General features: G+C 43.7%; 1 protein-coding gene across 3 annotated transcripts in view; it reads left to right on the top strand.

The window, feature by feature from the left end:
- LARS2 (leucyl-tRNA synthetase 2, mitochondrial) overlaps nt 1-27451 on the top strand; it is a 144931-nt gene that overhangs the window by 11457 nt on the left and 106023 nt on the right. For all 3 annotated transcript variants that reach the window (XM_032237751.1, XM_032237753.1, XM_032237754.1), the window contains one exon: nt 11607-11698. In XM_032237751.1, coding sequence (XP_032093642.1) covers nt 11607-11698 — 92 coding nt within the window. The remainder of the gene's footprint in view (nt 1-11606; nt 11699-27451) is intronic.

The raw sequence follows: 27451 nt of genomic DNA, 5'->3' as shown, positions 1-27451 counted from the left end.
CCCCCGAATCCAGCGGGGCCCCACAGTTTCAGCAGCAGCAGTGTCTGTTTGCCTGGGATTAGGCTCACTGTGGGGCCCTCGCACACATCGTTCACTGCCATATCCACTCTGGCAGCCAGGCACCCTGTCCCTGCCACATGCAGCAGAGGCTCTGCTGTCCTGCTTGGGAGACAGAGCCCGGGGACGAAGGAAACTTGCTCAGCCAAGCTGCCGTAGGAGGACTCACTCTTGGCAAAGGCTGGTAGTGAAGGCTTTTGGACCGTCTTGTGACCAGCCTGGAGGGAGGGAAACCCCCCCCCCACAAGACTTGAGAGAGGCAGTACGTCCCTGGGAGTACGTCCCCAGTTCTCCGGAGTGCAGTCGGAAAGAGTCCCAGAGATGTGCCGTTTTTCACAAAAACAGAGGTGTTTTTGCCTTCCCCCAGCCCTCAGAAGCACTCTGCAGGCTTCGACAGGGCTGGGGGAAGGCAAAAATGTCCCCATTTCTGAAAAAATGTGCAAAAAACACACAGTTTTTCACAAAAACAGACGTTTTTGCCTTTCCCTAGCCCCCAGGAGCACTCTGCAGGCTTCAACAGGAGCCAGCTGAATGCAGCTTCTTGAAGCAGCACACTGCCCTAATAATGCGCTCTAGGGATCCCCTCCCCCCCAAAAAGACAGCGAAGAGATCCGGCCTGGCATCCCCCCCCCCCGGTCAAAACTTTTTGCCATCGTTTCAATGTGTATGGCTTGGTGAGGGGGGGGTCATGTAACTGAGTGTGTGTGATTGACGTCAAGTTGGCCTTGCCCACTCAGTCATATCCCCCCCCCCCATGTAGCCATGCCCACAGAACCCTTAGTAAAAATTTTCGAAACCCACCCCAGGCCCATTAGGCCCATTTTTCACCCTCCCCAGGCTCTGGAGGCTTTCTTGGAGCCTGGGGAGGGTGATAACAGCCTCCCCTGGCCTCCTGCAGGCCCTCTGGAAGTTGGAAACTGATTGTTTCTGAACTTCTGGTAGGCCCATTGGGCCTGTTTTCACCCTTCCCAGGCTCCGGAGGCTTTCCTGGAACATGGGGAGGGCATAAATGGCCTCCAATGATGCCCCAAAGCTGGAAATGGATTGTTTCTGAACTTCCGGTAGGCCTATTGGGCCCATTTTTCACACTCTCCAGGCTCCCCCCCCCCCCCCGGAGATAATTTCAAATTTGGCTTGGAGGTGAGCAGTTTGGCATGTGTGTGGGGGTGGGGGAGTGTGTGTGTGGGTTGTGCGTGCATCCACATGTGCGGGCGCGCTTTGCATTATGGGTGCCGACATGCACATGTGTTATCGCACACGCACTCTTTCATTTTTGGTACCCAACAACAAAAAGGTTAGCCATCACTGTTATAGTCCATATTTGTATCCCTCTCCCCCTTGTCTCATTACAAGAGAATTACAAGAAATAGCTCTCTAATTGTGCCATGATATATTTTTTAGTTTGAGGCTATCCTTACCAATTCCCCTTTTTTCCCCCTTTTCACTGCTTTTATTCAAACAGTTTTGCATTTTCTTTGAATACTAGCTAATCACTATAACTTCAGAAAAGTGCATTTTCAAATACTTTTAGAATCTATTCACAGCCTAAAGTGCAGGGGATTGAAGGGATTGAAGCAAGGATTTTCCTGAATATAGTTTGAAATACCATATATTAGTCACCATGGTAACAGAAAAAATACATCTGTTCCTGAGATTAATCTATGGATAATTGACAGTGGACTTGAAACTATTTACATTAATTTTATCTTATGCAATACATTTATCTTATGGTAGTAACCAATTTTCTCTACATTGTATTCCTAGTGAATATTTCTTTTTAAAGAAATGTTTCCTGAAATCTATTTTAAATATAGTATTTACAGATGACTATATATTTGGGCACAGTTAATTAGTCAGTTTTTTAAAATTGCCATGCCTTCACTCCCACACATCAGATTAGGTGAATGAGAATGATATTTTCTGTCCTGTTGCCAGGCTCTACGGAGTTAATAGAAGTACATTGCTCATAAGATAAAAAGAAGTCAAAATTGTACCATATGGAAGCTTTAATAATATCAATTAGTTTTAACATTTCAATTCTACCATTTAGGTTTCTCAATCTAAGCAGTTTTAGAATGGGTGAATTCTCAGAATTCATTATGTAAAAACATTTTAAACTCTGAAATAATTAAAGATCTAGAAGGAGTTTGTAAAGTAATTTGGAAAAAATGACCAGATAGCGGATTGAAAATACAAAAAGGCTTTTTAAGTTTATGGAGATATGTAGAATTCTTAGTGCTTCCATACAGAAATTAAGGCTTAAAAGTATACCTAACTGGTATTTAACCCCATATAAGAATCTCACAGTATATAATTACTGTAGTTTTTGCACTATAAGACACTCTGGATTACAAGAGGCACATTAGCTTTAGAGGAGGAAAATAAGAAAAAATCTGCCTCTGCCTCCCAGCATCCATCCAGTATTCATCTGGCTAGCATTCTTGCAGCAAACAGCTTGCCTCCTTTGTGTCTGCTGCCTCTGCTATGGAAGGCTGGAGCTGCCGCTGCCAAGCAGCTGATTACCGGTTAAATCGGCCTCCTGGAATACCACTGATCAGCTGTTCTAGGCAGTGGCTATTGTCACCGCCCATTCGCCCCATCCGTTTTGGCAATTTGTCATTGGTGGCAGCGAACAGGGCAGTGGTGAAAGGGCAGTGACAGCAGCAAACAAGTGGCGGCGGCATATGGTTAGATTAGCTGATCGGCGGTATTCGGGAGGCTGATCCAACCATCAATCATCTGCTCAGCAGCAAAGGCTTCAGCGTTCCCAGTGGCAGAACCCTCAACCCCCCCTTCCCCCCACTGCAATATTCGCTCTTTAAGATGCACAGACATTTCCACCCACTTTTGAGGGGAAGGAAAGTGCATCTTATAGTGCGAAAAATACGGTATACTCTAAGGTACTGGACCAGATGTAATCAAATGCACATGATTAAAAAAGCAAAGTGAGAAATGATTGTTTCATTTGTATTAAGTATTTATATTTCTCTATTAATTACTACAATAAAAACTAACACAACTTTTAAAAAAGTAGAAGATGCAAAAAAGAAAAAAAATGGAAAATAGAAAAGAAAGAAAAAATAAGAATATTATAAAGAAAAAAAGATAAATAATTTCCTCCTTCAATCTAGCTAACATAAATTATATTTGTAACTTATTATCACTTTCTCAATTATCTCTTCTTCCCATATCCTATACCTTATTTATAAACAAATACAAAACTACCTTTCAGGCCAGATATCACAAAAATCTATGGACTTTTCTAAAAGAAAAACAATTAGAATCTATATTTAGATTCTATAATCTAAAAGAAAGAAAAGATAATAACATGTTAACGTTAATCAAATAAACTGAATCCTTCGTTTTACTTTTAATAATCTTGATTTTTAATAAAAAATAATGCCTAGAACTTGATTTATTTCATTTTTTTCTTTATCCCCTCTCAAAAGGGACAGGTTGCCAAATGTCTTCAGAGCTTTAACAAACCTCTTTTTAAACTCCAAAATAAGAAAATTGTCCAAATTGTCCAAAATTCTCTCTCTTGATTTGTTTCTTGTGCATTCTTTTGTTATTTACTTATATTATGGTTCATCAAATAGTCAGCCAGATGTCCAGACTGGATTTGGCATTTCTCTCTACCTATCAAATCCTTTCTAAGGACCTGGGATAGGCAGATCTGGATGTTTGATGGTATTAGAGATATTGTCGTAGAATGTAAGCTATTCCGAGTAAAGCTGCCTTTTGCAATTGACTGATGGTGAATTTGTCACTTCTGATGCTATCCAAGTGGTGCTCCAGATGTTTTGGGAATCGGTGGCTGAAAGTCAAGTAAACAAACAGATTAGGACCTTGGCAGCAAGTCCGACAAACCTTGGCAGCAAGTCCGACAAACCTTGGCAGCAATTCAGACAAACATTGGCAGCAATCCAGCCTGCCAAGTTAGTTATGTTCTCTTTAGTCAAAGCGTTGACTTCTGCAAAATGGGTGTGTCACAGTCTTTTTTATAGTCTGGAGAGGAGCCTCATGGCCACCAGCTGCGCGCAATTACCTCCTGTAATTGCGTAATTGTTCTTGATGCTGAGTAGCTCTTCGATGGCATGCATCCAGGAACAACTCACTGCTGGTTTCTGGATCACTTTCCCTTGTCTCCTCCCCACTGGCCCAAGGCTCAGGTGCCACCTGGTGGCCAACCAGTCTCTCTGTGCCCTGCTCGGAATCGGAACCTTGTCCAGGGTCCTCCACATCCTCCAGGGCTGACTCATAGGACCCTTGCTGTCGGAGTCTGGTGGCAGCTCTAACAGCTCCTGCTGGGCCACAACACAAAACTATTTTAAAGCTGTCTTTCAATACATATATCAACCTTATAAAATATATTCTAACTAATTAAGTCAAATTTAAGTCACTCCCTCCAGCTTATGTTCATAGAATAAAATATTTCCCTTCTCAGGGATGTCTATCAAGTCTCTCTTCTTCAAGAAATTCTCAGCCTTATTTACATCCATGGAAAAAAATGTTCCAGCGTTGTTCTCTTAGACGTTGTAGATTAACCTGGAGCAAATCTTCGTAGAATAAAGTTTCCTTCTCTAAGATGTCTATTATATTATATTTTTTTCTCAAAGAATTTTCAATCTTGTTAGTATACATAAATAAAAAGTCCCAAAGCTCTTGAGAGTTGTGACTTTACATGGCACTCTTATTTCAATTACACTGAAGGGTTATATTCAAACCATCATCATAATAAAAGTTATTGTCAGATTTATATTCCAATGGCCAGTTAGTATTTGCACTTTCCAGTATTTGTAGAGTTAACACAGTGGGTTGATAATTTTCTACACCTAGTTTTGTCTCTTGTTCTTTTTAAATATCTTATTATCTGTATAATTAATATATTTGGATCCTAACTGATTTATGGTATAAACTATTTTCTGTATGGACTTTTCAAAGATCTCCTTAATGACGGACTCCAGTTCAGAGTTAAACATCTTTGTAACTCCCTCTAGTGGTGAAAGAATATTATTTCTTTATTTTTGCCTTTTTCTAACCAGAGTTCATGAAAATTGGAAAATTTCAACCACCCACAACAAAGTACAAGGCTACAGATTATTTTAAAAGTAGTAAATTAAAACCACAACTTTTATTCTTATATTTCAAAAGAAAAAATACTACACACTTTCTTATTTTGACTGCCTCTAGTAACCTTCTTTTTAGTCGTTCAACAATAAAGCAGTCTCAAGAATGGTGTTCAGAGCTTCAAAAAGGAGTTATAAGCTGTAAATAAAGAGAACCTCTTTTAGCTAATAGAGACAGTAGTCCCATAAATTGATTAAGAAAGAGCAAAGTTTATTACGCATTTGAAAAATAGATTCCAAAACAGCTGTTTTATCCAACAATGACATGGTTTCATCCTTCTCCCAACTTCAGCTCACCTGCTATTTTGGAAGCATGACTTCTAAAACTGCTTACAGATGTTGCTGTTATCAGTGGATCTTGAGGGATGATTCTGAGACTTTCCTTAATCCCAAAGAGTCAAATAAACAAAAGCTTGTTCCTTCTGTTGTTGACAGTGGTGGGTTATGACCAGTACGCCCTAGTACAGGTGTACTGGTGCCTGCCGGGAGCACCGGGTACCTTCTGGTACGGTGCTCCGGAGGGCCCACCCACCCACCTGCTGTCCTTACCTGTATTTGAGCTCTTTGGGGCTTCTGCGCATGGACAATGGTGAGCAGCTGAAGTGTTGCAGAGTGTCGCAGATGGTAAATATGCATGTGTGCACTGCGTGTGTGTGTGCGCACATGCTGCGCGCGCTCATGTGGTGGACGCCAGGCCCTGTTGCACTGTACTGGTTGCAATGGGATTCAGAACCTAGCACTGGTTGTTGAGTTGGAAAAACAACAGTACAGAGAGAGGAACTTATCTCGATGTGGCATCTGCTGACCATGTCTTCATCGGATGTGAATTTACAGTTCTTTACCAGAGATCCTTTGGCTAAGAATTGCTTTTACCTATTCTTGTCTTGTGGCAACTGGAATTCTAGTGCAAAATGTGTCTCCGATGTAATCTAAAAACAATAACAGTAATAATAGTAACAATTCCCAAAATAATAATATAGTATTCATTTCATTCATTTAATTTAATCAAAATTAAATAAAAATGCATTTTAAAAAATTATTGACCAGAATCTTTAGAGATTCTAAAATATCACAAAATTTGCATGTTACAATATAAATTTAGTGATAGATTGAAATTGGAATTAAAACTGGAATTAAAAAATGGACTGAAAATAGCAAAGGACCAGGCCACAGTGCCTCTGGCGGCCAAAACAGGGCATGGGTGTGTGTGTGCACGCAACCCTCTGCATCCTGTTTTTGCCCTGGATAGCTTCCAGTATGCAAACTATTGTATACTATCCTTAACTACACATTCTAGCACAATAATGCTCAACACAGATTAAAGTCCTGCATAAAAAAGAGAAGCGAAGTTCAAGCTGCCTTTGAAAAGGCCAAGTGGCACAAAAAATTATTGCTAAATCAAACTGGATAATTGAGAAAACCAATGGATACAAAAAAAGGAAGTGTGTATGCTTTATTATTTATAGAAACATATGGAACAGAATAGCTCCAGATTGGCTAAGACTTGTGACAAAGTTCTATGTTCTCCCCTTGTTTGTTAAGGAGCAAAGTGAAGAAAATGAGACTAAAGGTAAATGTAAAATATAATATGTAGAACAACCATATTTAGAATTGTCAATGAAGATTTTGAAGTGATAGGTAGCAACCCTTTTAAGTTTAACCATCAACTGTAGAGGAGGGTTAGTTGAGACCATCAATCAAGAAACATGCTGTAAACTAAGTGCTTGGTAGAGGAGACATGAAGGCACTGTAAATATATTAAAATGCTGTGATTTGTCTGTACATACAAAGTTCAAAATTGTGAAAATCATACTATTCTCTATGGCATTTGAGGGAAGTGAAAGTTGGACTTTCAAATAGCAGAATAGGAAGAGGATGGGCACTTTTGAACTTTGTTGTTAAAGAAGATTCTTGAGAATATCATTGATAACCAAAAATACAAACAAATAGATCATCAAACAAATCATTCTAGAGTTCCCACTTGAGATGCAAATGACCAGTTTAAATTATACTACCTTGAACACATTATAAAAAGGCATAGCTCCTTGTAATAGACTCTAATAGTAAGAAAAATAGAAGAAGAGAATGACCAGCAGCAAGTAAATGGATTGTCATTGGTAATGGGGGCACCATTGGAAAAAAATGAAAGACCAATAATGATGATGATGATGATGATGAAAGCAAAAATTCAACATGTTACCACCAACAGCAAATGTTGCCTCTGTAATGAGAAAGACGAGACAATCGACCATTTGATCAGTAGGTGCAGCAAAATTTCACAAACTGACTACCTACAATGCCATGACCCCGTTGCTAAGATCATTCACTGGAAATTGTGCCAAAACCACTGGGAACATCAGGTTGAGAAGGTTTTAGAGAATGACAAAGTCAAGATCTTCTGGGACTTCAGAATCCAGACTGACAGGCAGTTGGCCTACAACACACCTGACATAACAATAATTGAAAAGAAAAAAAGTATAGTTCATTGAGATTGCAATACCTGGTGATGCATGAATTGAAGAGAAACAGCAAGGAAAAAAATCACAAAATACCGGGACTTGCAAATTGAGGTTTAGCAACTGTGGAAAAAGAAATCATGTGTTGTCCCAATTGTAATTGGAACCCTTGTAGGAATACCTAAAGGGCTACCTCGCTATTTGAAAATTCTAAATTTACCTGACTTGAACATTCTGATTCTACAAAAAACCACCCTACTTGGAACAGCTTATATCCTCTGTTATCTTAACAGTTCCTAGGTCGTTGGTTAGGACTCGAGCTGCTGAGCTACCAACCAACCCCAAATAATAATAATAATAATAATAATAATAATAATAATAATAATAATAATACAGTCCGAGTATTCAGCACCGATATTTCAATGCAGTTTGGCATGGAAAAATGCGCCACTGTATCCATAAAAAGGGGCAAAATCACTGCATCTGAGGGAATTGAAATGCCCAATGGCCAACTAATTAAATGCAAAGAAAATGAAGCCTACAAATACTTAGGCATTCTGCAGTTGGATAACATCAAGCATGGAGAAGTAAAAACTATTGTCAGACGAGAGTACACCAACAGAGTTAGGAAAATTTTGAAATCTAAATTGAATGGTGGAAATACAATCAAGGCCATAAATACCTGGGCAATACCAGTTATAAGATACACAGCTGGCATAGTTAACTGGACACAAACTGATTTGGACCTTTTGGACCGAAAAACCAGGAAACTAATGACGATGCACTACAGTTTACATCCACGTGGTGATACTGATAGACTATATCTGCCCCGAAAATCAGGTGGCAGAGGATTATTACAAGTGAAGCAAACAGTTGAAGAAGAAAAACATGCACTGGCTGATTATTTAAAAGAAAGTCAAGAACATCTATTAATCGAAGTAAAGAACAAAAATCTACTGAAGGCCCAACAGACAAAACAAGAATACAGAAAAGATGTGATAAAATCAAGAATGGAGAGTTGGCAGAACAAAGCACTGCATGGTCAATTTCTGGAAAAAATAAAAGATAAAGTGGACAGGGAACAAACTTGGTTATGGTTAAAAACAGGTACATTAAAGAAAGAAACAGAGTCACTAATCCTGGCTGCGCAAGAACAAGCTACCCGCACAAATGCCATTAAGGCCAAAATCGAAAAATCCTCTGATGATGCCAAATGCAGACTTTGCAAAGAAGCTGACGAAACTGTTGATCACATACTCAGCTGCTGTAAAAAAATCGCGCAGACTGATTATAAATTGCGGCACAATTCAGTAGCACAAATGATCCATTGGAATTTGTGCAAAAATTATAATATTAAAACAGCAACAAACTGGTGGGAACATCAGCCTGAAAAAGTCACAGAAAATCAGATGGTCAAGATCTTGTGGGATTTCCGTATACAAACCGACAAAATACTGGCGCATAATACACCAGACATCACACTGGTTGAGAAAAATAAGGTCACAATCATAGACATCGCAATACCAGGTGATAGCAGGGTCGCCGAGAAGGAACATGAAAAAATCGCAAAATACCAGGACTTAAAAATCGAAATTCAACGACTATGGCACAAACCAGCAGTGGTAATTCCAGTGGTAATTGGCACACTGGGTGCTATTCCAAAAGCACTGGAATTACATTTAAAACAGTTAAAAATTGACAAAATCACCATCAGTCAAATGCAAAAAGCTGCACTGCTTGGATCTGCACGCATATTACGAAAATACGTTACGACGTCCTAGGCCCCTGGGTGGGGCCCGACTAGTAACCAATGCCAAATCCGGCGAAACAACTGGCCGCTGTGATACAATTGTATAATAATAATAATAATAATACAATTGTATAATAATAATAATAATATCATCATGGCCCAAGGCTAGGGGAAGAACTAGATCTTAAAGGACTTATTAAAGGATCTCAGGGAGAGATTCTCAAGCTGAATCTCAGGGAGGGATTCTGTTGGTATTAAATTATAGGCCATAAGGAACATCTTTACCCTCTTTAATTACCTGGTTTAAGATTGTTATAAGAAAGAAGAAAATAACATTTAATAACAGCCCCTTTTATATAGAAGGGAAATCAATCCTACTTGTTTTTTAGATTTACATCATATTGTGAAAAATTGGTCAACAAATAGTCTTTCCCCAATTTTGTGTATTGTTTATAATGATATATGAGATTCTGGTATTTATGGAATGTCATAGTGCTCATGGTAAAATAAATATTACTGCAAAATAATAATTATTAAATTTCTATTGCAATATTATTTTGTTTATTTATATAAAACATTTATACAGCTGCACGCTTTATAATAAACTGACTCTAAATGAAAAATTAAAACAACAGAAACCATTTTAAACTATAAAAATCAAGAACATTAAAAACAAAAACCTGGTTGAAGTCAGGTTTCCAATATATAGTCACCCCATTTTATCCCAGCATTTGGGGGGAAAGCTAGGTCTTCAATGCTTTATGGGAAGCTGGGAGGATAGAAATCTACTTTTGCAACTTTTTGACAATCAAAATAAATGGGGAAGCATGATTCACTTAACTGTATTACTAAATTAACCACAGCAGTGATTCACTTAACAACTGTAATAATAAAGGTTATAAAATGGGGCAAAATTCACTTAACTGACCTGCTTGGCATCAGAAATTTTGGACTCAGTCATGGTTGTAAGATGATGACTACCTTTATGCATACAGTATATCTTACCTGTGTTATTTTAACTGAGACTGTACGGTGGTGGGTTTTTGGAATTCCAGCCAATTTACTCACTAGAGAATATTAAAGTATTTTAAACAATTAGCTATGCCCCTTTCCCAATACATTACTAGTACATGTTGGTTTCTGAACAGCTAAGAGCTTCTTGCAAAGCTCAGCTGTTTGTAAATTGTGGAAATTCCTAACTTAATGGACATGTCCTCAGATTGATTTGACTTATTGCATCAAAAATTGTGCAGCTAAGTTTGAAATAATTGTACCTGAATTATTTCCTATTATCTGATACAGAGTTCTGTGTAATGATAACACTTTAAATATTGTTAAATTATATTATGTTGAATATACATTAAAAGCAAGAGGTTCTATATCCATTTTGTCTGTTCTTTGTATTTTGTTATTATTATGCAGAGTAAACATTTGATGTTCTATTTTGAATAACATTCACATTTCACAGAATTCCACTTCTCTTTTTTGTTTGATAATTAATTTCTTTTCTCAGATAGGTAACTATTGCATCCCTTCTCTACTATACATTTGCTTTATTATATAACAAACATAATACCACACCATCAAAATAGCTAGAAAAATGTGCTATTCATTTATATTGTGTTACAAATGGCATAGTCATGCAGCCATTGTTAGTAAAAATAGGTTTCAGTTTTTATTCTAAAAAGAGGAAGTAAGATCTTGTTCATTTGTTAATAATATCATCTAAATCGCTGATAATTTGGAAACCTATCTACCTACTGAGTAGTAAAGACATGGTTACTGTTGAATAGTCTATTATCACTTTAAATTGTTTTTCTTTCATGCATGTAATCAAGGTAATAGTCTGATTTGGAATTTAGAGTGAGCACAATTTTTTAGCACCTGTCTTATTAGGACCAAGGTGTCCTTAAGGGCTTTCCAGTTGCTTCCCTTGGCTTCTCTTTTCAGAGGATTACTTAAACAAATAAAAAGGCCTTGTAAGTTACTTTAGGATTATGGACAAAGTGAATCCTTGGCATATTCTGTTTTAAGCTGGAAAAAGAAGGCAAAGTTATCCTATGCATTATACATAAAGTGAAATTGTAGGTGACAAGCATAGTTTGTATGATTTTATGATAGAGTGAAAATGCTGATTTGCAAACATGTTTCATTATCTTGAGCCATGAAACTCTAGAAAATGCCAAAATAACAATTTTTTTTGCTTTTGCACAGGTGATAAATCCAATGGGATGGGATGCATTTGGACTACCAGCAGAGAATGCAGCAATTGAGCATGGATTCCATCCTGCAGAGTGGACCCAAAGGTTTTTATTTTCCCAAATCCTTGTAAATATGACAAATATGAATAGAAGTTTACTAATGCATTTTCTGATTAACAAAGTTTAGTAAATTCATCAGATGCCTAGAGTAAACTATGTTGACTTAGACTAGCTAAAAAATAGAAGTTTGGTTGTGCCTTTTTTGATTATCAAAGTTTAGTAAATTATAGTTAAAAGGATATGATTTCATGAAGTATAGCTCACTTCATGTTACAGATCTGTAAAACAGATTACAAATACTTTATGAATTAAGTTGTAATTTTGACATATATGAATTCAGCCATTTTTTTCTCTGTTGTGTGATTAAAGTGTTTTATTTCCAAAATGGTCACTTTGTGATGTGCAGTAGAATCCAGGGAGGTTGAAATGCTCTTTTTTTTTTTTTTTTTTTACCATATTTTTTATTTCATTTTCATTTTATACAATCACTTATATACTGTGCGTAACAAAAAAACAAAAAAAAAGGAAAAAAAATCCACCATAAAAAAACCAACATAACACTTCAATCCCCCATACACCCTTTCTTCTCCCCCTCCAACTTTCATTTCTCCCCTCCAACATTCCCCTCTTCTACTTCCCTTCCCCCTCAGACATCTCCCCCTCCCTCCATCTCACCCTCCTTACATTCCCCTCTCACTCCCTCTTTACTTCTCCCTCTTCTTTCCCTCTACTCCTCACTTTGGTGTATCCCTACAATTAATCTATTCAGTTTATTTTTTAGAAAATGAAAGAAAAAAGAAAAGAAAAGCGAGCAACAGTATACAAGTGCATTCTTATTGTTCTAAGAATTGAAACTGTATTTCCACCCTCCCCCCTCCCCCCTATAATCCCCCCTCCCTAACCCCCTTACGGCTTCCCAGGTCCCATACCTGGCATAATTCTTTAACAAGCACTGGAGTGTAATAAGACCAACTAACTTTAAAGTTAAAAGAAAAAAATAGAAAGAAAAAGACACACACAAAAAAAAGAAAAACAAGAAAGATCAATAAACCCGCTACATTAACACAGCTTCCCATCCTCTGTAAATCTTAAACAATGTGCCTCATTCCAAATTTCGGTTATTTTATTACTTGCAGGGTTTCAAACTCTATTAGAGCCAGGTAAGTTAATCAATTGGGGTTCTCCAACTAAAGGTCTCATTGCTTTATCTATCTATTCGGACCTTTAATTTATCTCTTTTTTATCCAAATATCCAAACCTTTCTATAAAACCATTAAACTCAAGTACTTCTTTCATTTTTCATTTCCAACACCTCCCATTCTGTCCTTACCCACATCCACGTGTAAATTTTTTACCTTCCACCCTGCCTTTACCCATGTCCACATATATATTTTATCCGCGTCCATTGCTCCTCACATATTTACTCCACCTTCCTGGAGACTCTCTGACTAATCTTTCTTAACCTTATATTGAAATAGCAATTCATACAAACATCAGCTTGCATTCTAGCCCCAAGTAGTCTAGTTAAGCTTTCGCTACCCTTCCATCTCCCACGCAGCTCCCAACTCCGTTCGTCCCAAACCACAACTCAAGAAGATCGCGATCTCCGCTCTCCTCGCCTAGGAAAATAATTCATGCGCAATTTGAGTTAGAGTTCAAACAAATCTTATATACAATATATGTCCACAATCAGCAGCGCTTCTTTCAGCCTCCATATCTCATCATCGATGTACAACTTTTCCATTTTATACCAGGCAGAAATCATGAAGTTTTAAAAGCATCGCTAAGTCTTTATTCTTTACTCTTCTGCCCTTCCGGAAGAGGAAAGCAACACCCTCCGCCTTGTGGCCACGTGTCCCGCTGCTTGTCTTCTCCTTCTCCTTGTCTCTCTCCAGGTCCGGATGAATCAGGAAGTCCCGCCTTCAAAGTCTTGTAATAAAATTCTCGGGCTTCACAGACAGAGTTAAAGCGATGTTTTTGATTCTCAAATGTAACTGTAATGCCAGCCGGGACTTCCCATTTGTATGGAATCTGAGAATTTCTGAGTTCTTCAGTTAAGAAAATGTAGTCTCTCCTTGCTCTTAATATTTGAGATGGTATTTCTTTAAAAACAATCAAGTCCTGTCCATCAATTCTCAGCCTCTTGTTGTAAAGCCTCTGTATTATCACATTTCTGGATTCCCTTGTGGTGAAATATATAATTATGTCCCTCGGAAGCTGTCGCTGTTTTGCTACCCACGAATTCTGGCGGTAAATTTTTTGGATCTGCCAATCAAAGTTAAGTCCCGGACTTCCCACCGAGCGGCTAAGAGCCTCAAAGAAGATCTGTTTCAAATTCTCCTGTTCCTTTTCACGCAGTCCTCTAACTCTTATTGCAAACGCAGTCTTATTATAATTTATCATGACAAGTTGTTTTTGAGCATTTTCAATTTCCTGTTGTAACGTTTGGATTTTGGATGTCAAATTAGAGTTGGTTTCTTCCAAAAGTTCCAATTTATCCTCCGTTTCAGCAATATAATCTGTCATAACTGTCATTACTCCGATCATATCCTCCTTTGCTTGAGCAATTTTAGCATCAAATTGATCATATAAATCCGATATCAGTTGATTAATTTCCTGTCTGAAATTATTAAGCGTTTTGAGAAGAAATTCTTGTGTTAACAAATCTCCAGTGGAGGGCGTAGGAGGCAAGGGCAGCGACTTCATAGCAATTTTTTGAGATGTGTTATTAAGGAAGCGCTTCTGCTTAGATTTGGGAGCCATTCCAAAGAAATAAAAAATAAAAACAAGCAATCAAGCAAGCCAACAATCAAAGTCTCTGCTCCCCTCAGTTAATCTTTTAACAGTTAATACGGAGAAGCCTTCAGGAGAGTAGGGCTGACTAAGTACGTCACATCAAACACAAAAGCTATAAGATCGCCATCTTGTGACGCAGCTAGAAAAGGGAGCCTTTTACCAAATTGAAGCTGGTATTTTGGATAATAATAGAAGAAATTCCTCAGGAATGGTCCCCGCCCGGATTAATTTTTAAATAGCTTAGCTTTGTCCTGGGGGGGGGGGGCAACCTGCCTAGGGCTGCAAAAAAGCAGCTGCGAAGAACTGGCTGGAGTAAAAGCTCAGCTAATGTTGAACCTCTTCTCCATTCACAGCGGAAAAAAAAGGCTGTGAATTACAAAGAGATCCTAACGACTGACCTTCTCCCTGCCCCTTTCTGCCAGAAAGGGGAGATATCTATAGATCTTATAAGATATACAGACCAGAACTCTGAGAGGAGCTCCGTTGAGCTCCCGTCGGCGACAGGCTCCTCCCCCAGAGCCCGGAGGTTGAAATGCTCTTATATTACTTTGTCCTCATTTTGAGTCCTGCTATCAAACTTTTGTATCAAGCTTGCCCCATTTGGAATCCAGAAGGACATTGCTGGCAGATTATGTTATATAGAGGCATGCCTCTAACCATGTGGGTATTTATTAGGGCCTGTGATGGTGCTATTGATGTAAATGTGGAGAAAATGTAGACACCTAGGTTTGTTGCAGGTTAACATGGGAATGTCATATTATTGCATAATTGTCATATTGTTTCTTGTTGTTTGTGATAATCTGTTTGTGATAATCTATTAGTTAATAGTCTGTATGCTGGTATGGGCAGTTCCTGAGAAAGTGCAATGTAATTATCCATTATGAGCTGTACTGAATTAATAATGAATTTGAGTGTTTGAATTGTGAGTTATTGTAGGTGACAATTAGTGGTGTTTGTGTGTTTGTAGCCTGACTTTTCATTATTATATTATGTTTATTTGTTGCCCATTCTAGAGTTCAAACTTCCCGCTCCTCCTAAAGGATGCGGTGGTGAGATCCCTACTGAAGAAACCTTCTCTGGACCCAGCCATTTTGAGCAACTATTGTCCAGTCTCCAACCTGCCCTTTGTAGGGAAGGTTGTTGAGAAAGTGGTGGCCTTTCAACTCCGACGGTCCTTGGATGAAACCAATTATCTGGATTCCTTTCAGTCGGGTTTCAGGTCTGGTTACAGCACGGAAACTGCTTCGGTCGTGCTGATCGATGATCTCTGGCGAGCCAGGGATAGGGGTCACCCCTCTATCCTTGTGCTCCTTGACCTCTCAGCAGCCTTTGATACCATTGACCATGGTATCCTTCTGCGACGGTTGCGGGAGTGGGAGGCACCGTCCTTCAGTGGTTCTCCTCCTACCTCTCGGACAGGTCGCAGTCGGTGTTGGTCGGAGGGCAGAGGTCGACCCCAAGGCCCCTCAGTTATGGGGTGCCACAGGGTTCGGTCCTGTCTCCCCTCCTATTTAACATCTACATGAAGCTGCTGGGGGAGATCATACGCCGGCATGGGATTAAATACCATCAATATGTGGACAATACGCAGTTGTATCTGTCCGCCCCGTGCCAACTCAGTGAAGTGGTAGAAGTGATGTGCCAGTGCCTGGAGGCTGTCAGGGTCTGGATGGGTATGAACAAGCTTCCACTCAATCCTGACGAGACCGAGTGGCTATTGATGTTCCCTCCCAAAGATTGGCCAAGTATTCCATCTCTCAGGCTGGGGGGTGAAATTATATGCCCCTCAGAGAGGGTTCGCAATTTGGGAGTCCTCCTGGATCCGCAGCTGCCTTTAGAACACCATTTGTCGGCTGTGACCAGGGGGACCTTTGCCCAGGTTCTCCTGGTGCACCAATTGCGACCCTATCTGGATCAGGAGGCCCTTCAGATAGTCACTCACGCCCTCATGACCTCAAGACTGGATTACTGTAATGTGCTCTACATGGGGCTGCCCTTGAAGAGTGTTCGAAGACGTCAGCTAGTCCAGAACACAGCTGCGCGAGCGATTGTGGGTGCACCCAGGTACACCCGCGTTACACCTATCCTCTGCGACCTGCACTGGCTACCCATTAGTCTCTGGACTCGCTTCAAGGTGCTACACGGCATCGGACCTGGGTACCTGAGAGACCGCCTCCTGCCAATTACCTCCCATAGACCGATTAGATCGCACAGACTAGGCCTTCTCCGGATCCCATCTGCCAGCCAATGTCGGCTGGCGACTCCCTGGGGGAGCGCCTTCTCTGTTGCAGCTCCAGCCCTCTGGAACGAGCTCCCCGTGGAGATTAAAAACAGCAAAAAATTTCCTCCTACACCGGGAAATAGGCCAGAGAGTGATCCAAAGATCCCCTTGTTGTCAAATGACCCATAGGAAATAATAGGTCTTTCTGTCAGCATTTCTTCATTCAGTAATCAGGAAAGAAAACCACTGGACTCCATTTGTTGAAATCAAGTTTATTTTTACTAATTATAAATGAACAGTTGCAAAGCTAAGCTAAGTCTGGTTAATTAGGCGCGAAAGCGAATAATATATTGTATAATTCATTCCCCTCCCCTTGGCATCCCCGTGCACAGTCCAATCATAATTCTCCCAAATGTCAGGTGTGAGATAACTTCGAAAGGCATCACCAGGATGGAATGCTGGACCGTTGGCCTTGGTGGGAAAGACTCCTCTTCGACATGCACAGTAAGGTGGTCAGTTCAGTGAAACTTCCTCCAGCACAACAATGATTCCCCTCCAAATACCATGCCCCCCCTCCCTGTTTCAATGGCAGCCGAAGCAGTAGCGAAGCAGAGGCTGACACTTTCCCTGTAAGTCTTTACAGCTTGACGAAGATTGTTAATATTTTCAAACAGGCTACGATTTCCATCAGGGATGAACACACAGTCTGAAGTACCTATACATTTACAGATTCCTCCCTCCTTTGCAAGCATCATATCAAGAGCTAACCTGTTCTGCAAGTCTATGGTTCTCATAGCAGAATTCTCAGCCCCAACTATTTCAAACTCTGCTGCCATGGTATTGGCTGTTGCTTCAAGAAAGAGCGAAAATCTTTTACACTGCTCCCACAGCATATTGACACCTAATTGGGGAATGAGAGTCCTAAAGAATCAATTCCAGCCACTAGACAGGGATGTAGTGTTGGATAAAATGTCAGGACCGGCAGGGGTGGGTAGTAAGTAGTGTGGAGCTATGAAGGTCTCAAGGTTCAAGCAACAGAAGTCCGGGGAACATAGTACTCACATAACACCTTCCCTTCCAACCTGGGGGAAGTTTGTTTTGGCTAGAGGCTTCAGGTAAGGGAGGAGGGGATCATTTTCCCCACTTTTAGTCATTTTAATTTGTTTGCTGCAGCCATAAAATCCACATTTATTAGTGATATTTTTTGCAAAGCAACATACAGTGGTTCAAGTGGCCAGACTGCATAAGATTTTGCCCAGATTTGAGCAATTCTGGATGTTGGAACTATATAATCCAATAAAATTTTATGATCATAACAAGGGTATTTGTGCTATGGAAAATATGTACAGGAGGCTCTTTTGGCAGGAAGACATCTTAATATTTTTCTGTGGTCATAATCAGTGATGGAGAAGTCACAGGGTCAAAATTGAGTGCTGTCAGGGAATGGCCTCCAAAGAGCAGTGGCTTTGATGGTGAAATTACAGTAACTATATCCTACTAGGGTGAAGCAGAAACAGAGATGGAAGGGCTGTTACAGAGTCTGTGCTTATCTCATGTATAGCAGGGGAAAGAATTTTTCTGGCATAAATTGAATGAAACTATTTATGGCCTATTTATGACTATTTACATTTTCAATACTGATTTTGCAAACGTAGATTCCATTTTATCACTACCACCTGCATAGTTACATGCCTAGCGTTCAGTTAATTTATGCATGGCATGTGCAGTACAATAGGATTCAACCAGATTCAAATAGGTATCTGTGGTAAGATCATCTGATGGGGCTTTCAATGTGGCATCTCTGTGTTTTTGTAGCAGAGAATTCTCTAGGCGTCCTCTTTCATTTCGGGCATGATGGGTACCACATTTGGTTTAATAGCTTGGGTTCAAGGTTGTACTGCTTTAAAAAAATGGAGTGAGCTGCTAAGCAACAATAACACAACTATTGTCCGTAATACAGGCACCAGGTCACTTCTAATACAGGCAGTTACTCTTAGATGATGTTGAGCCTCCAGTAGAGAAGCCTCCAACAGATAGGTTGTGCAGATCTTATGCTGTTTGGAGCACAAAATATACGATGGTCGGGGACAGAGGTTACTACACTTGCCTCCCTGATGGGCAAAGCTTCAGCTTTGCCTTGGATTGGCCAACAGAATGTGACCATGTTGGTTCCTTGTCTGTGGTGGGTACTTTCTTACAGTGCTACACGTGCATCCAGGAAGGCAGGCCCTGGCACTTTACGGCTGTGTTGGTTGGTAGGATCTGGAATGGGCTCTTCCAGTGAGGAGTCAAACAGTTCTTGAAATACCTTGACCAGCATTCACTCATCAGGCACCAAGGAGTGGCAAGGGTGTAGTGTTTCCTTAGGGAGTGCAGCAACAACCTGTGAATGATAGGACTTTAGAGTGATGATGAGAACACTGTAATTGCTGTCTTCTCCTCCATCTTACTTGAGTCTTTGCACCGCCTGGCAATCAGGTGAGCACTCGGAGCTCAGGATCCTAGACAGCACCCTGCAGAGCTGGGTTGAGTTTTTAAAGGAGATTTGGGTTAATGTCAGGGTTTCAAGTAACACCCCCAAACAAGACTCCAAGGTAGGCATTCCCTCAAAGTCCCATTTTATTATAGATGTCATATTGGCACATTTGTGAAAACCTGAATCTGATGTCTTCTGAGTTTTCCCCGCCCAAAGGAAAGTCAAAGTCCCTTCTCCTGCACCCACATGTCGATCACATGGGGTCCAATCAGATCACCATCCTAACTGGAGTTGTTTCCCAGTCACACCTCTCCAAGTGCATGCTAAAGGTCTTTGACTTCAGTGAAAAAATGTTATTAGGGCTAACATCTCACCCCGTCGCCATCCAACCCTCCTCCCAGTTCCCACAGCATGCCCATCCACCAAATATGGCAGCCCTGAAGATGGCCTCCAGGGATGACAGCAGACTTCAAAGGTTAATTGAAACTGCAGAAAAAACAATTGCTACCAACCTGCCCTCCATCGAAAACCTGTATACTGCATGAGTCAAAAAGAGTGCTGTGAAAATATCTACTGACCCCTCACATCCTGGACATAAATTGTTTCAACTTCTATCCTCAAAACAATGCTATAGGGCACTGCACACCAAAAAAAAAAAAAAAAAAACCTAGACAAAAGGACAGTTCTCCTAAGTTGGTGGAGACAGCGGTCATGCATGGGTTAACTCAGTCAGTAACCAATTTAATATTTCAATTTAATAAAATTTGTATGCCACCCACTCTCTTGGGATTCTAACCAATAGAACTGAGTCTACCAAAGTGATGTCATCGGCTCTGCGGAGCATGCTCCCACTTTTTCAGACTCAGTTCAATTGAACTGGCTGTGTTAAATCGCTCTCTCCTAGATTAATTGGTTAAAATGGATTGATTGATTGGTTTTTAATTGACTTTTCTCTAAATTCGCTTGCAAATTGTTTCTTTAAACTGATATTCCAGTCTGGGCTCCTGTTTAACTCTCTAAAGCCTCTGGGCTAGAGAACTTTGCCGCCCCTCGTGGAGTTTAGCCTCTAAAAGCCTTCGGGCTTTCTGCCAGATCGGATTTCAGCAGAGCTTGCTGAATTAGCCAAGGGAAGCCTAATCCTCTCAGCAGCATGAGCCGAGGTGGCGCAGTGGTTAAATGCAGCACTGCAGGCTACTTCAGCTGACTGCAGTTCTGCAGGCTGTTCAAATCTCACCAGCTCAGGGTTGACTCAGCCTTCCATCCTTCCAAGGTGGGTAAAATGAGGACCCGGATTGTTGTTGGGGGCAATATGCTGACTCTGTAAACCGCTTACAGAGGGCTGAAAGCCCTATGAAGCGGTATATAAGTCTAACTGCTATTGCTACTGCTATTGCTAGCAGGGGACTCCCAGGTTGCTGCCTTGCCGCTTTTGCTGCTAATTGCTGCCGCTGCCGGCAGGAGTGTCCAGACATAGCGGGGAGCCTAATTAGAGCCGAAGAATTCGCCGGCAGCTGCGGAACGCCTCTCCAGCTCCTGGGCTTCAGTTTGTCACTCCAAGGACAGCAGTGAGCCTCCAAATCCTTGCTACAGGGCCTAACCCACTCACGCTCACCACGAGGCCTCGGCTACCTTATAGCTTCGGCCCATGGGCTCTGCAGCCTCAGTGGCCATTGAATTGGCGTGAAAACTTCTGGTGGCCATTTTGAAGCAACAAACTAACACTGAGTAACGGCTATGGCCTCCTCTCCCCCTCCGGAGCCTCAATTGCCTCCTCTGCCCTTGGCCTCTGCCCCTGATATCGAGTTCCCTGCCCCTAGGGGTCGCAAGCGCAGACCTGCTTCTGCTGAAAACACTGAGCCTCCTCACATGGAGCCAAGGCCTGTTCAGGGGAAAGTGCAGGAACCAGCCCCTAGGGAGGAAGACCGGGTCCCTCAGGCTCCAGCTAAGAAGGCCAGATCCAAGACTAAGCACGCTGAGACCTCGCATATTCCAGGCCCATAGACCTGTTCATTCTATTCCTTCCCCTGAAATTTCTTCTGATTCAGAGGATGACCTCTCTCCTGCTGCATCCATCTTGCAGCCTGAGGATGCTATAGGCACAGTTACATTGGCCAATAGTGGGGATGATTCGGATTGTGACAGGAGCATCACTCCTGTTGAGGATCCCTTCTACCAGGGAAATATTTCTTATTCTTCACACCGATGCTGTTCTTATTCACCAGGCATGGCAGACATAATTTCCAAAGCCATTGAGCGTGGTATTGCGGCAGGCCTTAAACACAGGTCTTCTAACCGTTCTGCTTCTCGCAGGTCTACCTCTTCTTCTAGTTCCAGGCGCAGGGATGGTGATCTCTCGGCTTCTTCGTCACACGAACTACCTGGCACTTCCAGGCAACAGTCAGTCTTCGGGGAAGAGGAGCGCCCGGCAAGAGACTCAGAGGATGAGGGTCTTTCACCTGACCCCCCTCCTTTTGTCGGTTTGTTTAAACCTGCTGTCTTTCGTTCTCTCCTGTTTAAGGCAAAGAAAATTGCAGGCATCCCAGCCCCAAAAACATCCCAGAGTGCGGAAGCAGACAAGACTGACACCACCGATCCGCTCTTCATCCAGCCTACGGTGGAAAAAGAGGTGATTCCTTCACCATGGTTCTTCATGGACGTTGTCCAGAATCAGTGGGCATCTCCAGGTACCGCAACCCTTCCCAATGCCTTGGACAAGTGTCTGTACAACGTCGCTCCTGACCGTGCCAAGGTACCTTAGAGGTACCTTCTATTGATTTGCCGGTAATTGCCCTCTCCTCTCCCAACGTGGCCTCAGCAGCTCCGGAGGAAGCCCTACATCCAGAGGACAAGAGGATAGAGCAAACTCTGGTCAAGGGTCACCAGGCCTCAGCTTGGGCTGTTAGGGCGGGACCTCAGCTTCCTTCTTTAGTCGATCCGCTCTCCTGTGGCTGAGACAGCTTCAGGCTTGCCTTCCAGCCAGGGATTCTAGGGCTCGCAGGGACATCAATAAGATTAAGGCTGCCCTAGAATACACTGCAGATGCCTCCCTGGACGCAGCACGTTTTGGCTCCAAAGCCATTGCCTCCTCCATCTCTACCCGCCAGCTTATCTGGCTGAGGCAGTGGCAAGCGGAAGCATGGGCCAAGTGGAGGCTTGCATCCTCTCCCTACTCTGCATCCCTTCTCTTTGGACCTCCATTAGAACCCCTTCTGGTGGAGTCCAAAGATAAGAGGAAGGTTCTGCAACCAGCCACTAAAAAGCAGGAAGGTCGGAACCAATCCTTTTATCGTAGGCAGTCGTTTTGTGGCCAGGAGGGTAGCACTTCCAACTTCCGTCCCCAGCGACAGGCCCCTCCTAGACAGGCCCCATCCTTTTCCTATAGATCAGGCAGGAACAATCAGAGATTCCTGCCCAGAAAGCCCTTCAAGGACAATTCCAATGGTTCCTTTAAGAGGCAGAAGTGACTGCCTGGAGGATCTCCCAATAGGGAGGCGTCTAGCAGCCTTCGCCGATCGTTGGGACGACATCACCAATGACATGTGGGTCAGGTCCACAATCAGATTCAGCCTTCTCCTGGACTTGCGCTCCAGCCCTCCGAACCACTTTGTCCCGTGTCCTATCTCCAGGGACCATCAAAAAAGGCTCCTGGTAGAACAGGCCGTTCACCACCTTCTCCAGATTCGGGCCATTCAGCCTGTGCCTCCAGGCCAGGAGAGACAGGGGTTTTACTCTCATCTTTCTATCGTGCCAAAGTCTTCAGGGGGCTGGAGGGCAATTCTCGACCTAAAATTTTTAAATCAATTCGTCAGATACAGGAGATTCAAGATGCACTCTCTCCTATCAATTCTAGAAAGTGTTTGCAGACACGATCTCCTTATATCAGTGGACCTGACGGAGGCTTACCTCCACGTGCCCATCCACAAATGGCACAGGAGGTTTCTCCGCTTTGTCCATGCAGGCCTCCATTTCCAATATCGGGCCCTTCCCTTCGGGCTGTCCTCAGCCCCAAGGGTTTTCACAAAACTTCTGTCAGTCGTAGCCGCACATCTGCGGGCCAGGCCCATCCAAATCTTCTGCTACCTGGACAACATCCTCTTGTTGTTCAGGTCACACACCCAGGCCCTCAGAGATCTCCAGGACACCTTTTAGGTGTTACAGGAAGTGGTGTTCTCCATCCATCAGGAGAAGAGTCACTTCGTCCCCACTCCTCTCCTGGTGCACCTGGGAGCCCTCATAGATTCACCCCAGGGGAAAGTCTTTCTTTTCCAGGACCGCCAGAGCAGTCTCAGGGAGTTAGCCAGAGAGGTACGGAGGAGGCAGTGGGTTCCTCTTCTCCAGCTGTCTCAACTGCTGGGAAAGATGGTCTCCTGCTTCTCCATTCTCCCTTGGGCACGGCTTCACAGCCGCTGCCTCCAGTGATTTCTTCTGCCATTCCAGAAGACCAACAGCAGCTGTTCCTCAGTGAAGGTCCTCCTGACCCTGGAAGTCCTGTCATCTCTGGAATGGTGGATCTCCCCGGCCATTGCTCAGGGCTCTCTTTTCAGGGACCCTCCACGTCTTGTGGTAACAACAGACGCGAGCCTCACGGGCTGGGGAGCTCACTTGGAGGAACAAGTAGTGCAGGGTCTTTGGCCCAATTCAGACCTATCACACAGTATGAATTGGCTAGAGTTGAGGGCCATCCATCTAGCTCTCCTTCACTTTCAGCTCTTTCTCCAAAACTCACATGTGTTGATCTGGACGAACAATACCACGGCCAGGCTATGCCTGGCTACGCCTAACCACTTGGAGGCTGAGCGGGCGGTCCTGAGGGCTGATAACCTTTCCGAGACTGTGATCCATACCATTCAAGCCTCACGCCGCCCAGCTACCAATAGGATATATGAATCTACATGGCAGACTTTTGTAACGTGGTGCCTGGGGTGAGGGGAAGACCCATTGAAAGCTGCAGTACCCCAGCTTCTTGAATTCTTGCAGCAGGGTCTTGATAATGGATTTTCTCCGAATACCTTGCCGCAGCAGGTGGCAGCCCTCTCCTCAGTTCTCTCCCTCCACCGAGATGAGCCCCTCTCCTTGCATCCTCACGTCCACAGGTTCCTTAAAGGGGCATCCAATATCTGTCCTCCTGTCATACACCGATTCCCCTCCTGGGATCTGACCAAGGTCCTCGACTTCCTTACAGAACCGCCCTTTGAGCGCCTCAGGGCAGCAACTCTGCACCACCTCACCCTCAAGACTGCCTTTCTGGTGGCCATAACATCAGCACGGAGGATGTCAGAGTTAGCGGCCCTCTCCATCCGGGCTGTGTTTCTTCCACCCAGACCATGTGGTTCTCCGCATTGACCCCACCTTTGTTCCGAAGGTGAATTCAGCATTCCATCATTCTCTAGATCTCACCCTTCCAAATTTCTGCCTGGCTCCATCTCACAGTCTGGAGTGCAAATGGCACAAACTAGACGTCAGGCATGCCTTTAAAACTTACATCGCCAAGACGGCTGCCTTCAGACACAGTGAAGCCCTCTTTGTCTCCTTTCATCCGACCAACAAGGGCCTAAAAGCTTCTCCTTCCATGATTGGACGTTGGATCAGATCAGCCATTGCGCAAACTTACATTGCGCATCATCTCCCTCCTCCACCCAACATTACAGCTCATTCTACGTGCAGCACAGCCACGTCAGCGGCATGGGCGCAACAGGCCTCGGTGGAGGAGATCTGTAAGGCAGCAACCTGGGCTACCCCTAATTCCTTTATCAGACATTATAAGGTAGATAGGTATGCATCGGCTGATGCAGCCTTCAGATGGCGAGTGCTCCAGCAGGTCCTTCCGTCCTCCAGCTCCTAGGCCAGTCTCATGCCCTCCCAGGGACACGCCAGCTCTGGTAGGTCCCGTGCATGACCGCTATCTCCACCAACTTAGGAGAATGGGGCGTTGGTTCTTACCTGATACGCCCCTTCTCTGAGCAGGTGGAGACAGCGGTCATCCCCATCCTAGCATTCTGGCCTACCTCACAGGGGTGTACAGTGAGCATTTTTGGTTGAGTCCGGAGAGAAAGCGATTTGTCACACACAGCAGTCTACTAATCTCCTTCGTCAGGAAAAGTGGGAGCATGCTCCGCAGAGCCGATGACATTACTTTAGTAGATTCAATTCTATTGGTTACTGACGAGTTAACGCATGCATGACTGCTGTCTCCACCTGCCCAGAGAAGGGGCGTATCAGGTAAGAACCAACACCCCATTTTTTCCCGAATGCCACCCACTCTGCTAAACAACTATTTCCCACAACACTTTCAAATTATTTAATGTATTGCTATTATTCTTCTCATCCTTCCTATTACCTATCTCCTCCCATTTATGACTATAATCTTGTAGCTTGTATCTCTATGATTTATATTTTATTTGTTTCCTAATATGATTTGATTACTTATTTAGTAACTATGACTATCACTAAGTGTGGTGTCTTATGATTCTTGATGAATGTATTTTCCCTTTTATGTACACTGAGAACATATGCACCAGACAAATTACCTGTGTGTCCAATCACACTTGGCCAATAAATTCTATTCTATTTGAAGAGATTGAATCAAATCTACTGATAACACAAAGCTGGGGGCGGGGGGGATTTCTAACACTTTGGAAGATAGACTCAAATTTCAGAAGGCTGTTGATAGACTTGAACATTGGGTCCTATTCAACAGATGTTCAGAGACAAGAAAAGTAAGGCCCTTCACTTAAACAGGAAAAAACAGATTTCAGATACAAGATCCATATACAAGATAGTCAGTGACTCAACAGTAATGCCTGTGAAAGAGGGTTCCACCACAAAACCGTGATGCCCTTATCCGCGCCAACATAAGTGCGGAGGCAAATCCGCGGCGTCCGAAGCGCTAAGAAAAAAACGACCCTACCGCCGCGACAACAGCGCGGTGACAGAAGGGCATTCTACATGCTTCGTTCTTTGCCTCCAAAGGTAGCCCTCCTCCTCCAGCTGACAGCGGCAGTGGGCACGGGGCAAAGCGGGCTGCCCAGCAGCAGCAGCCCGCGGGAAGGGTCCAGCTCAGCCGCGGGGGGCAGCAGGAAGTGGAGGAGGACGCGGCAGCGGTGGCGGCTGAGGCTCTCCCGGGCCGGCGAAGCGGGCTTGCCCAGCGGAGGCAGGCTGCCCTCTTCTTCCTCAACAACATCTCCTTGGACGGGCGGCCTCCGCCGCCGGCGCCTCCCCCGGAGGAAGAGGCAGGGCGGGCGGCGGCGGCGGCTGAGGCTCTCCCGGGGCCGGCGAAGCGGGCTTGCCCGGTGGCGGCGGCCGCCCATCCAAGGAGATGTTGTTGAGGAAGAAGAGGGCGGCCTGCCTCTGCCAGGCAAGCCTGCTTCGCCAGCCCCGGGAGAGCCTCAGCCGCCGCTGCTGCTGCGTCCTCCGCCGCCGCCAGCGTCGGCGGCCCTGCTCGGGCCCCCCGCGGGCTTCCTGCTGCCCCCCGTGGCTGTGCTGGACCCTTCCCGCAGGCTGCTGCTGCTGGGCAGCCCGCTTTGCCCCGTGCCCGCTGCCGCTGTCAGCTGGAGGAGGAGGGCTACCTTTGGAGGCAAAGAACGAAGTATGTAGAACGCCCTTCTGTCACCACGCTGTTGTCCCCACGGTGATGACGCGCGGTGATGACATCGCGACTTTAGCGACGCGATTTAATCTCCGCTATTTTGCGTAGCGCGGTTTTGTCGTGCCACGGTGAAAGAGATCTAAGTATTCTGGTGGGCCATTTAAGTATGAGTCAGTAGTGTGTCTCAGATGTGGTGTTAATTGGCTGGAGCAGTCAATCCAAATGAATCAGAGGTAGTATTCACCAGTTCTGGAAAACCAGTAGAGGAAACTGAGTAGTTCGGAGAACCAGTAAATACTAACTGTGACTGGCACCGACCCTATCTATTCTCTGTCTCCCGAGTCCCAGCTGATTGGGAGGAAATAGGGATTTTGCAGTAACCTTCCTCTGCCATGCCCACCAAGGTATGTCATGCCAGGGGTAGGTTGCTCCTGGTTTGCACCTGGACTCCAGAAGGGGTTTGTCAAATTTACCTTACCTTTTAGAACTCATTCATCCGGTGGGACAGTACCCGAATGCTCCCTCCCGCCTGCCCCTTCTTGCTCACTCCCCTGCCCATACGGTTGCTGCTTGCTCGCTCCGCCCATCTGCACCATACTTTCCCTGCCCGCCGCTCACTGATTGAATGGCTCACCAATCGCCCCGTTTCTGAGAGGCAGTGGGGGAGGGGGGCTTTCTCACACGCTTTCTTTCTCCAAAGGCATGCGAGAAAGCCCTCCC

The sequence above is a fragment of the Thamnophis elegans genome, chromosome Z, assembly GCF_009769535.1.
Source record: "Thamnophis elegans isolate rThaEle1 chromosome Z, rThaEle1.pri, whole genome shotgun sequence".
In the NCBI taxonomy this organism is placed as follows: domain Eukaryota; kingdom Metazoa; phylum Chordata; class Lepidosauria; order Squamata; family Colubridae; genus Thamnophis; species Thamnophis elegans.
This window is presented reverse-complemented; position numbering and strand designations above follow the sequence as displayed.